A 13384-nucleotide genomic window follows, 5' to 3' on the forward strand; every position below is an offset into this window, starting at 1 on the left:
AAACTTATACTTTTATTTTTATTTTTATTTTATCTTTAGTGAGGATGTATCCTATGTATATAGCTTTATACTTTTGTTATTTCTATTCCTTTATTATTATATCTTTATGTGATTGTAAAATACTGATATTTTTGTGGTATAATAGTCTATTTTGAATATTCCATTGGCATTTGAAAAGAATATATAATCTCTTTGGTAACAACAGATACACACAAACATGCATACACAATCTGAATGGTAAATTTTATTTTTCAAATCCTTTGTGACTTTAGTTGTTTCATTATTCAATTTCTGAGACAGGCATATTGAACTAATTTTCCTTGCTTTTTAACAATTTTTACTTTGTTATTCAATGCATAAAACATTGCCATTAAAAAGGATTACTCATGAATTGCAACATTTGAACCAATGTAAAGCATATTGCTTTATCATTTTTAACATTTTTGTTTTGTCTACCAATTTGTCAGAAATTGATGTCAAATTGTCGTCTGGATGTATCTTTGTTGGGTTTTTCATTAAAATTCTTTTTGTGCTTTTTACCCACTTGGATTTTTTAATTAAAAAATTGTTAACTCATCAGAGTTTTAAAAATCTTAATTTTAAAAAGATTTTCAAAGGTATATTAAATAAGGAGATGAATTCATTCACACCTATACTATCGATTTATGTATTTCATTTTTTTCCCAACACCTTATTTAATTCTAATAATTTTCTGATGTGTTTGTTTCCTTTCTCTTTTCGTTTTTTTTTTTGTAGATTAATGGATTAATTGATTGATTATACATGGATGGGTAATCTCTAGTGCATCAAATGACTTAAATTTAGCAAATCTTTAAAATGTATTTTTTCTGCAAACTTCAAATGCTAATTTTTTTCTATGAGATCGTTTCCAAGCAGACAAAACCTTTAGACTCTTGTAAGTTTTTCATTCTGGTATCCTTCCCACACTCCTTGAGACACTGTTGAAAATACCCCCCATTGATGGTCCAGGTTGTTACTCCTTGTACCTTTGCCTGATAGACTTTCCACATTCCTGTTTTCCAACTACACTAAATAACAGAGTACCATTATTAGCAATTGTTTAAAATTGGAAGTATTTTTTTTCCTGTTTTAATTGTGTCAGAGAAAAGCCTGCTAAAAAAAAAAAACAAAATATCATTCCAACTTTTTTTTCTGAAATGATCAAAGATAGTATTAGCCAAGATAAAGTCAGATATTTTGAGACCTATTTATTTCTTCTCTATTGGAAGAGTTCAAATGAAGCAGATTGCGTATAGCTAAACATAATTCATCCTCAGACCAGACAGAGGAATCGGAATTTTGAAAGTATTCATTTAATGTTATTTGACTACACTCCTAATCTACAATCCTAAGTATTTTCTTATTGGAAAATAATGATCCAGAAAAATCTATGAAGATTTTTTTTCTATCCTGTTCTTCAGTTCTACTTAATAGTATATTTTATTTTCAAATATGTCAGTGTATATATGAGAGAAAGAAAGGAAGAAATAAAATTATAATTTGCAGAGTAAGCAATTCAGTGTAAACAGCCCACTGATATCAATTACCCGATTGGACCTCTTGTAGAACCACCCAGCCTGGAAGACGCAGGGAAGATGCTCAATGAGACAGTGGTGGTGGACAACCCCATACAGCTGGAGTGTGAGGCTTCTGGGAATCCCTTGCCTGGTAGGTTGACTTTTGAACACTGTAATTTATTAACATTTTAAGATTTCTGGGATTGACTGAAATTGTTTATGAATGTAATGGACTAATTTCTAATTACTAATAAAAGGCTATAGAATATGTTTCAAGAGTGAAACACTAGTAAAAATGTCATATGAATGATATTTTTGAATTTTATTGCTTTTAGTTGCATCAAATAATTGATCCACTTAATGTAGAAATTTGTAAATTGTCTTGTCCATATTGTGGCCACAAAAACCACAATTGAGTTTTATGTACATTCACATTGAAAAGTATATTTTTTAATTTTTAAAACTATATTAACAAAGCTTGACCGAATTGATTCTTAATCACAGTCATTCTCATGAGACTCTGGTTTTGTTTTGTATACATTCCCATCATGGGTAGGTTCTTCATTTGGATCAATAGTACTATAAAATTTTGAAGCCAATAGTGTGTATGACTTGTGATTTTGATTAGATCTTTAGACAAAACTTTATAGGAAATACACAATAAAAAGAAATACAACAGGTTTAAACTTTACTATGAAACAATATTGATATATTAGAGACAGTATAAAGAATATCTTCTTGTTAACATTTCAGAACTCATCTTGAAATTTGATGTTTTTCCTAACATTTTCTTAAAAATCAACCCTAAAAAATGTTTATTTAAATAGATGAAGCTCAAGCAATAAGATTAAAGTCAAGCAAGTGTAGCTACTTCGATTAAGTTCCAACTTAGTATATTGAATTTTTTTTTAGTTGACATAGACCTTTTCTGCCCTTCCCCTTTCAGTTATTACCTGGTACAAAGATAACCACCTACTCTCAGGCTCTCCCAGTATCACTTTCTTGAATAGAGGGCAAATCATCAATATTGAAAGTGCCCAGATCTCAGATGCTGGCATATATAAATGTGTGGCCATCAACTCTGCTGGAGCTACAGAATTATTTTACAGTCTACAAGTTCATGGTAAGTACTGCCTCTCCTGGATCCATCCAGGGCTAAGGAAGCATTCTGTAAAATTCTAGAGAAAATATTTCATGAAATGTGTTATTTTCTTTTCTATTTAAGGACCCAGTGTTCTAAAATCAATAAACATTCTTACTCCTGGTGCCTATTAAAATGCTCAATTTTCACATGCTGCTCAACTTGTTTTAAATGAATTATTGAAATAGTCACTGATGTTCTAACAGAATCGTTAGTATTAAATGTTTCCAAGTTATTGTCTCTAATAAGGCTTTTCAAGAGGAGTTGGCAGTTAACACAGGATAGTGGATGCACGCACGCACCCACCCACCCACACACACACACACACACACACACACAGACACACACACATCTGGAGATAGAAATAGAAAGCCACTCTATCATTAAAAACTGAGTTGCCAAACAAACTAATGAAACTTCCTTTTCTTCATCTGTAAAATGGAGTTATTGATACTTGCCCTATTTATCTCACAGGATGACTGTGATTCTCTTTCAAATAACAGATGTGGAAGAACTTACCAAAAACAAACATTCAAACAAAGCAAAATTTAAAAAAAAATCAACCCGTAAGAAGACATTAGTATGGGTATTGTGTATGGTTTTCATTATTTTCTCATGACATACCCTGGGTTTGTTAACATACTTGACTTTTATTTTTTCAGTTCCCCCATCAATTTCTGGCAGTAATGATATGGTGGCAGTGGTGGTTAACAATCTGGTGAGGCTGGAATGTGAATCCAGAGGGATACCTGCCCCAAGTCTGACCTGGTTGAAAGATGGGAGCCCTGTCTCCAGTTTTGCTGATGGAATCCAGGTAGCCTCTTTTATTTACTTAGATAAATCTACCACCCGTGCATTCAATACAGGAAATACAAACATGTGAAGCTGTGGAAGAGATTTAGAGAAAAAGAATTAACAAATGTTATTTTAAGAAATTACACATAAGCACCCATAAATACTATGGACACACAATTGGGATATCTAAGCAATCTGTTGAAAGCTTAATATTTCCAAGAGTTCCCCTGCCTCACATATAAGTATTATATTTTACCCATTTTTAATATACCTATTCTTTTCTATCTGTCCCCAATTCTTACTCCTACCACAGTCATTGTTCATCAACAATAAAAACAGGAATTTTCTAGTAGAGTTTGTATCTAAATATCTAGAAATAATAATGAATCTGAGAACCAAATAGAATATGTATACTTGTATAAAAACATCAAAGAATAGAAGTAGAAACTTAGAATGGAAACATGAGAAACACTTTGAGTCTCAGAAAAAAAAATTAAGTGCATTATTTTATTAACTCAATGTTAAAAACGCAGAAACACACACAAGCATTTCTTCATTTGTGCTTCACTCTGTTTTCCTTTACAGATATTGCAATTTGTACAGATTAAGATTTTTTTGTCAACCATGCATTGAGCCAATCAGTACCATTTCTTCCAACAGTGCAGATGATCATTGCATTTTTTCTTAACCAATAAAGTATTTTTAAGTAAGATACACACACACACACACACACATTGTATTTTGGACTTACTGCTATTTCACATAATAGACCACAGGACAGTGTGAACATAACTTTTATATACACGGGGGAACCAAAAAATTTGTATGACTTGCTTTATTACAATATTTGCTTTATTGCAGTAGAACCAAACCCAAAACATCTCTGAGGTATGCCTGTGTCTAATTTAAAGTCTAATTTTATTTTGCCTAGCAGAGAACTTAGTTCTCCTAACCCTCATTTCTTCTGATATTTAAAAATATCTAACCTTTTAGAATTTGGAATCATTAGAAGATCATGAGTGAATGTCACTATTTAAGGGAACCATTCATCCATGGGATAAAAGGACAAAGAAGAGAGATAATTTGTTTGGGCTATGACTTTGTTCTTGACCATAACTTTTTACTTATTTCTAAAAGAAAAATAAGGAGACTTAGCTCCTCTTATTTCCACTTCTCTTTGTTCCCTGTGTGTGTGTGTCTCAATTATGAATGGACTTTGACTTGTTCTTTATGCTGTACATTGACCTGCTTTCAATGATGATTACCCAGTTTGGTTCTTGTCTCTCAGTCTTCCACTGAGAAGATGAGCAGGGGATTCTATTGTCCACTTTAAAATGCCCAAGTGAAAATTCTCCTAGTGGTAAATGCCTATTCATCAGCCTTAGAAAACAAGAGGGAAAGTACACCTACCGTTCTCATGGGGCATATTGATGATTTAGCTTTCTTTTCATTGGCAGGTTCTCTCTGGGGGTCGAATCTTAGCATTGACCAGCGCACAAATAAGTGATACAGGGAGATACACCTGTGTGGCAGTGAATGCTGCTGGGGAGAAGCAAAGAGACATTGACCTCAGAGTACATGGTGAGACCTGCTACTAATTATTTCTGCTCTGTGTAGATGTGTTTGGGTCTTGAGTTTGTCAAGGAAGTTAAGGGAAGTTGTTAAATATAAATATAAAAAACGATGAACAGAGGAACTATATTACCTGATGGACTCTTTCTGCTTTACACTTTTATTTATCCCTTTTAAAGTTCTGGGATATTGCAATATGCACATTCATCCTGGAGGGTGTGGTTTTATAGAGTGCTTTGAGGAACAGGACTGTGGACATCAGTTCTGCAATTGGGAAGACATCATCTTCTCACTAAAGCAAATACCTACTCCAGTAGCTCTCATCATCTATTCTACACAGTCATTATTTTATTATTTTAAATGATATTTGCAGTCACTGTATTTTGTGACCAATACTATGTCTATGAATTCAAAGCTATTTGGGAAGCCAAAGTTAAACCAGATTTACATGTAGACAAAATTCAAGTGTTTTTCGTACCCACAATGTTGTCATGTGGTAGAGAAGGTAATACCTGGTTTCGTCACAACAGAAGTCCCCCAGAAGGACCTCCGTTCATTGATGATGCCTGTCATTCCACATCTGTTGCAGACTTCATTCAGTGTCTTATATGCATTGTATTCCTTGGTTCATGGAATAATGAAATTGTTTCTTGCGTGGCCCATTGTGGAGTATCTGCTTGATACAGGTCTAAAGTCCTGATTCCTTCCAAATAACTCATTTTTATTGGAAACACACATACACACACACACACACACACACACACACACACACACACACACACCCATCCAGAATACATATATATATCCAGATCATGAGGATCATGTGGAGTTTTCTTTGTAAATTTGACAAAAACAAATGTATCACAAATAATTAATCACATATATTTTTTGGTTAAAAAAAATCTATTCTTTCAACCATATATTTTTTAATATAAAAAATCCTAGAGGGCATGGGTATACTACCAAAGGACTCTCCATTGTCTTTTTTTCCTATTGCTACTGTAGTTGACATGGGTCTGCCTCCAGCCCCTGGATTTGCTGGTGTATTTTAGGTAACAGGTTTGTAATATCCAATCCCAGGGATTCTAATTCATTCACTGAATAGGGTCACTGTTATGCTTTCTAAAAACTAGGAGACTGCCTTTCTAAAATATCTTGAGAGAGAGAGATTTTAGAAAGGCAGTCTGTCACATACTTAGCCTGACGAGAAAGATCATCAGGCTAAGTATGTGACATAACAGCTCCTTCAGTCATTAGGCGGCTTCACAGCAGTTTTCATTGGGTCTTAGTCAACAGTGAAAATCTAGGTTCAACTCCTTCCATTTCTGCCCTGGCTAATGTCAAGGGTGGGCCTGGGAGATGAAGAATTGTTATTTCCCAAGAGTTAATAGAAACATCACTATTCTTTATCAGTTTCTAAGGTACTTGTATCCCATCTCCTTGGACTAAAAACAAGGATCTTTTCACTGGTATAAAAATAAAATGATGAAAAGAACTATAAAATTAAGATAGATTTTTGATAGTTTCCAACCTATGTTCCATTAGCATTCTTTCTATACATTTTATTCTTATATTAGCATTCTCAGCAATCTTGAGTCTACTTGGATCCTAGTGAATGTTAATCTCCACTGGTAATTCCCCTTAGATTTATGTTGTAGAGTATGGGCATGGTAAGAGAAATACACAGTGTATCAAATAGTTTCCTATAAATGCAAGAATAATTATTTAAAGAATTTCTTCCTGGCTATAAATGGTAAGATAGTGAAATAAGAGAATTGATTTTTTTTTAAATATGTGTATTCTTGAAGCACCTCTTCTTTAAACCTAAGCTCAGAAAACCTTCTTATGGTGCTCATGCTCACAGTGCTCAGCATCTCAGGAAGTATAGCCTGGTGGCAATTCTGACTTTGGTAGTTATATTCTGTAGGTATAATGTGTAGAAAGAGTTACAAGTTCAGAGCATGCTCTTTCCTAAGCAGCATAACCCCAGCACAAAAGAGAGAAAACAGCTAAGGAAGCGGAAGACTTGTTTTCATCTCAGACTAAATAAAAAGTTGGAAATGAAAACCAGGACAGGAAAAAAAATACGTGTGTTTCAGTAATATATATGTGGTCAACTGTAATTAGATTTGCTTTAAGTTTCTTAAATGAATGCTGCATTATTTTTGCATTTTTTTTGCAGTTTTAAAAATCTGGTTCCTTTTTATATTTGAATCAACTTACTTAGCTGTAAAGAATAGTAATTGAAGGAACAATATTTAGAAATAAATCAGAATTTTGTAGTCTTGGATTGTTTCTGTGGTCATGAGGAAATCATGCTCTTCTGTAAATTCTACAAATAATGAAAGATAAACTATTTTATACAGCTCATGATACTTTTTTTTTATCCAATAAGACCAAACTTGACCCAAAATTATTTCTAAGCTGTTCTACTCAGACTTTCCAGTGCTGAAGCTTGTGAATATAACCATTTTCATGATATCTTTGAAAGTGACATTAAGTATACTTATTGTACAATTTTAATAACAGTCTTAATCTTTTGGGGGGTGGTGTGAGGACTATCGAGAATTGAATTCAGGGGCACAAAACCACTGAGCCACATCCCCAACCCTTTTTTGTATTTTATTTAGAGACAGGATCTCAGTCTCACTAGGTTTCTTAAGCCCTCGCTAAATTGCTAAGGCTGGCTTTGAATTTACGATCCTCCTGCCTCAGCCTCCTGAGCCACTGAGATCACAGGCATGTGCCAGGCAGGGATCTTAATCTTGAACAGACTAGTCACATACCTTCTAGCTAGTGTGTCGAATATCAAAAACAATCCCACTGTTGTCCCGTGGATAACTTTGAGAGCTGGACCTCTGCTGTGCACTATGAAATTTAGCAGTAGGAGCATCACACAAATTCTCTGTGGCCTGTTTCAGCCACCGTGCAGGGCGTTTCTTCTTTTAATGTCCATTGCTTTGGGTTTAGCACAAGCCTGCGCCCAGAAACTGGACACAAACGCACCCTTTGTTTCACAGACCTTTCCCACTGAAGCAGACAGGGTAGCAGAGAAGCCTCCGTGGTTGCGGAAACGCAAATGCTGCTTATCACATTTGATTGGATTCCTTGTCATCTGGCCACACGGTGGAGTATTAAGCATGGAACTGTGGCTAATGGACTATAATAATGTTCCTCACCACAAAAATCTCATTTCTACCAAAACATTTGGAAAGACCCTCAGTATTCATTTGAATGCAACTTAGCTTTTCTTATGAAAACAAACAAAAAAAAAAACCAAAACCAAAACTAATTCAACTACTACAAATATTAGTTTTCTACAACCCTAGGTGGTTATGGGATATAATGAGAAATGGTCAAGGAAATTCCCCTCTGTGATTTTTTGGGGTGTGTCCCTTTATGACAGTTCTCATTTCATCATCCATTTCTCTTTTTACAGTTGATTTTATATACAGGTTTCAAAGAGTCCTTTATAGATTATGGAGCCCACTTTCCCTTTCTTGACAGAGCTATATAAAGCCACCTGAGGCTGGGTGCAGTGGCGCACTCCTGTAATCCCAGCAATTTAGAAGGCTGGGGCAGGAGGATTGCAAGTTCAAAGCCAGCCTCAACAATTTAGTGAGGCTCTAAGCAACTCAGTGAGACCCTGTTTCTAATAAAATAAAATAAAATACAAAAATGAGCTGGGGACGTGGCTCAGTGGTTAAACACTCCTGGGTTCAATCCCCAGTACCAAAAAAGAAAGAAAAAATACACCATCTGAGACAAATGATTGTTTACATTTTAGTATACTCAAATGAAGGAGATTCTTTAACGTTCTCCAAGAATATATTTCAGCTTCTGACAAGCCATATAGCCAGAGAATTCTAATTTTAATCTCATTAAAATTTTAACTCATCTTCTTCTTTTATGTAACTGCATATTTTACAGCTGTCACTGATTTAGTTTGTTCTTTATTGTGTCACTTATCCCCCATGGTCTTTGTTCCATAGAAAGATGGCAAGGCATCATGGAAAACAAAAAAGAACTTCATGTCAGAAGATTCTTTGCCATCAATTAGTCATTCTATTTTGCCTAAGCTATTATCTGTCACCCTTTTAATGTTTTGTATGCTGTGGGGTGAGACTAGGTAACCTCTGTTCTCTTCCAATTTTTAATTTTTGCTTCTGTGACTATGAAATTCATTTCTTTTGCAAAAATATGCGACTACATACTGAAAGTATATTTGCTTTAATTTGTTATTTCCAAAATGTTTCATGAGTGAGTTACCACTTTGAAAACCTTAAGCAGTCACATCTCGTTCTAGAAGTTTCTTAAATGTGCTCTCGTTGAGAACTTTTAGTTCTAAAAAAAATTTCAAGTGAAAAGATGGTCAGCATTATTTCTGTTCGACAGGAGTATATTAATCAGTGACTTATTAACACTTGATTCTGAACCAAACGATGCAAAGAGGCGATTTTAGAATAGCTGTGATCCTCTGTCTTAAAAGAACCAGGAAAGTTATTCAGTGTATGTCTTGATGATTAGTAAACAGTTGGCTGGCCTGTGTTGTGCTGAGGGAAATCTCATCTTCCACTTAGTTCCACCCAATATTATGGGAGAAGAACAGAATGTCTCGGTCCTCATTAGCCAAGCCTTAGAGTTGTTTTGTCAAAGTGATGCTGTCCCCCCACCGACTCTGACATGGTTAAAAGATGGCCGCCCTTTGCTGAAGAAACCAGGCCTCGGTATCTCTGAAAATGGAAGTGTGTTAAAGGTAAGGCTGTAAATTCCTTCCATCATACATTACTCCTCAGCTCATGGTGCGGGTGTTACCCCTGTTAAGCTTGCCTATCTTTTACACGTGTTCTGATTTCATCTTATAAAATTCTAGAAACACTTCTCAGTGAGGTTGGCAATGTTTTCAAATTTTGTGCTTAATGAGATTTAAATACTTAATTATCTTTCCATACTTGTAGACAGAAGCCATCTCAAAACATGCTTCTAGGAAAACATCTGGGAATATTGTAAGGACTGTCCCATGTTCAGTCATTCAACCAATCGGCCAACACCCATTCTGGGTGGTCTGGATATGGATGCAAACAACAGAACTCATTTAATATCCTCGATATCTTAATAATTTCACATAAATCTATGAAAAGTTAACTAAAAGTTCAGTTCAAAAATGCAATAACTACAATAAGTCTCAGTCGATTACCAAATGGATGATACAGTTGGAATATTTGGGGAGGAATAGGAAAAGATGATACTCGGGTTGCCCAGAAGAGTCTTCGAAGACTGCCTAATTTTGAAAGGATAAATAGAACAAGACTCTTAATTAAGGAAAGCGAGCACATTAATTGAATGATACTAAGAATTTTACCAAGTGATGAATATATGGAAATAACGTTGAAAAGGTTCATTTGAGTGAAATAAGAGCCGTCGCTGAAAGCTAGCCTGACACATTAGAATTTAAGAGGCCAAAAAGTCTAAATATTCGTAACCCCACTGAATGCTTATAAATAAGACTTCCAATGACCCAGCCAAGAAAGTCAAAGGATAACTAAGTAATCTGGTCCTTACCAAGAGGCAGAACTTTGATCTGAACACAGGGAGTACAGCTACAAACTACACGCAGCCTCTTGGTGGAGGGAGCTCAATGGTTACTGGTAAGCAGTCTGGAAAAATCAGCATGTGGGAAGGGCGGTAAGGTGACCAGCTTACCCTGAAGGACAGCCGCATGGGTAAGAGGGCAGGAGCACAAAGGAGAAGGCTAGAGGAGAAGAAAGGGGACCTTGGGAATTAGGATCCTATAATAATGGAGTAGATGAGAAAACCCAGACCAGAATCACTGATGAATGAAAGAGGGATTAGCCAGTGGGCTACAGGGCAGCAAGGAAAGAAGAAGAAAAAGCACTACTCCTGCCTGGAGGCAGAACCCAGCATCCTGGATGGCAGGTAGTAAAATTCTCAAGCCTTAGCTCTGGCTGATTGACAGGGAGACAACTGTTTGAATGCCAGTCTGAGTGAATAGAGAAGTTCTATTGATCTCCACCACCATGGAGCTGGGCCAGACAACTGGGGTGTGCAGGTTCCATGGGGAGGAACCTAGGATGAAAACCTGGACAGAAGCCAAGCATAGTGGGTCAGCAGAGACCATCTTACCTGTGCACAACCCAGTACTACTCTTGCACACCTTGACCCAGGTACGGTGGTAGAATCCAACCATTTATTTAGTAGGGTATACACTAGGTGCTCAAAAATGTTTAACTTCTCCTCTCTGTTCTACTCATATTCCACCCCCAAACCCAATGGGGAAAAGACATATAATAAGGCAATAATAAGAGTATTAACTTACTGAACACTGTCCTGAATAGATAAGGATTGTGTATTTTAAAACCCTGAGTTTATCAGAAATTGTGATTTTTTTTTTAATTTTGGTGTTTTTATCTAAATTGTATTTAACAAGCCTTTCTAGACTTTCAACATAAATCAACATAAACCAAGTCAGAATTTTAGGACTCTATGACTTAATAAAATCTGTTGAATCTTGGGGAGGGGAGTTTAGCTGTTCATTTTATGTTTCTCTCACCTTTTTTATTGCTTGAACATCTTCAGAATAAAAATTAAAAATAAGAGACCACAAAGAGCCAGTAATAGGAAACCCCCAACTGTGAAACAGCACTTGTGACTTCAGAGAGTGGTTTTGTTTTTAGATTGAAGATGCTCAGGTTCAAGACACGGGTCGTTACACTTGCGAAGCAACAAATGTCGCTGGAAAAACTGAGAAAAACTATAATGTCAACATTTGGGGTAAGTACAGTCAGCCCCTGTAAAGCTCATGACACATCTGGAAATTTAAAGTTTTTATTCACTGTGTCAGTTCTTAAAATGACGCATTCATCCATGTAACTAAACTCAATTATAATACAAAGATGGGTAATCACCAGGGCGCTTAGAGAGACTGAGCAATCTTGAGTATCAGCTTAAAGAACTAATTTGGGATCCACAGTAGATGGATGCCTAGGGCCTCATGGTATCAGTCGTGACTTTGCTGTAACAGGGCTCTTCTCTCCTGCCAGTGTGTCCTTTATCTTCCTCAACCAGAGCCTTGTGATGTGTGGGCCTCCTCCAGACACTGGTGCTGGGTTGGCCAGGTGAAGATAAATCAAAAGGCCAAATGGTGCATGGGAACTGTAAATGTGAGAGGGGAGACAACACGTGTGCTCGTGTGGAAAAAGATAGGGCTACTATGTTAGTTAAGAAAAGCTGTTCTCGCCAGACGCCAAGACGTGGTGGTGCACACCTGTAATCCCAGCGGCTCAGGAGGCTGAGACAGGAGGATTATAAATTCAAAGCCAGCCTCAACAAAAAGCAAGGTGCTAAGCATCTCAGTGAGACCCTGTCTCTAAATAAAATACAAAAAAAATTGGGCTGGAGATGTGACTCAGTGGTTGAGTGCCCCCGAGTTCAATCCCTGGTACAAAAAAAAAAAGAAAAGAAAAGAAAGGCTGTCTTCACTTCAAATTTTTACTATATTTTACTAATTAAGGAAGTTCTTATGAATAATCATGACTTTTGCCTTGGCTGTGGCTGTCTGCTAATTGTTCATTACTGCTCCCATTTCCAGCATCATCACCTTTATTTTAAATACTGCTTTAAATTCATTTATGATCTATTAAAACCTCTGGATTTTGACTGTTTTTTTTTTTAACTTGGTGAAGTCATGAGCTAGAATTTATCTTGAGGTTCAGTCCATAGACTGATGGCAGGACTTGGTATGAAGACAAAGTAAAAAATACAGTACCAAATTGTTGGATAGAAGATTGGTGGGTTCACAGAGGTGAGATAAAGAGAAATGAATTGGTGACATGAGCCTTAAAGGAATAGAGGCTCTTACATGGGGTAGTTGAATAATAACTGGACTCTATGCTGTGGGTTGAGGAGTGTTCTCCCACTCCTCACCTCCCTGGAGCTGGGAAGAACCAGCATCAACCTCCTGATCATTCCACAGCCAAAGAAGTGTCCTAGGGAAAGCTCATCAGCAGCTGCAGACTGTAGCTTCTGAGAGAAGCCTGAGCAGTCAGGATTCTCTTTGAAGGTTCCAGAAGATGCCAGAGATGAGTAAGTGAGGCAGGCCAGGCAGTCTAGAATAGGTAACATGTCCACTACTTGAGTGAAGCCCCTCGCCTCTGTTCTTCACTATGTGTTAGATGCCAAATGTTTTCTGATTTTGTTCAGCACCTGAGATATCAAAGTTGGCTGGGCACCAATGACCGGGTTAAATTTTAAACTTGATCCATGCCTTAGCTTTTTGATGTAAGGTATCTAAATATTTTAAATAGATTTGCTTCTTTTT

At 36.3% G+C, this 13384-nt stretch overlaps 1 protein-coding gene across 2 annotated transcripts in view; it reads left to right on the forward strand.

Annotated features, from left to right (window-relative positions):
• Window positions 1-13384, forward strand: part of Hmcn1 (hemicentin 1) — a 376766-nt gene that overhangs the window by 245047 nt on the left and 118335 nt on the right. For both annotated transcript variants that reach the window (XM_040277215.2, XM_078022483.1), the window contains 6 exons: window positions 1588-1689; window positions 2485-2661; window positions 3342-3493; window positions 4932-5055; window positions 9627-9802; window positions 11742-11838. In XM_040277215.2, the coding sequence (XP_040133149.2) occupies window positions 1588-1689; window positions 2485-2661; window positions 3342-3493; window positions 4932-5055; window positions 9627-9802; window positions 11742-11838 (828 nt within the window). The remainder of the gene's footprint in view (window positions 1-1587; window positions 1690-2484; window positions 2662-3341; window positions 3494-4931; window positions 5056-9626; window positions 9803-11741; window positions 11839-13384) is intronic.

The sequence above is a fragment of the Ictidomys tridecemlineatus genome, chromosome 10 (genome assembly GCF_052094955.1).
Source record: "Ictidomys tridecemlineatus isolate mIctTri1 chromosome 10, mIctTri1.hap1, whole genome shotgun sequence".
Classification (NCBI taxonomy): domain Eukaryota; kingdom Metazoa; phylum Chordata; class Mammalia; order Rodentia; family Sciuridae; genus Ictidomys; species Ictidomys tridecemlineatus.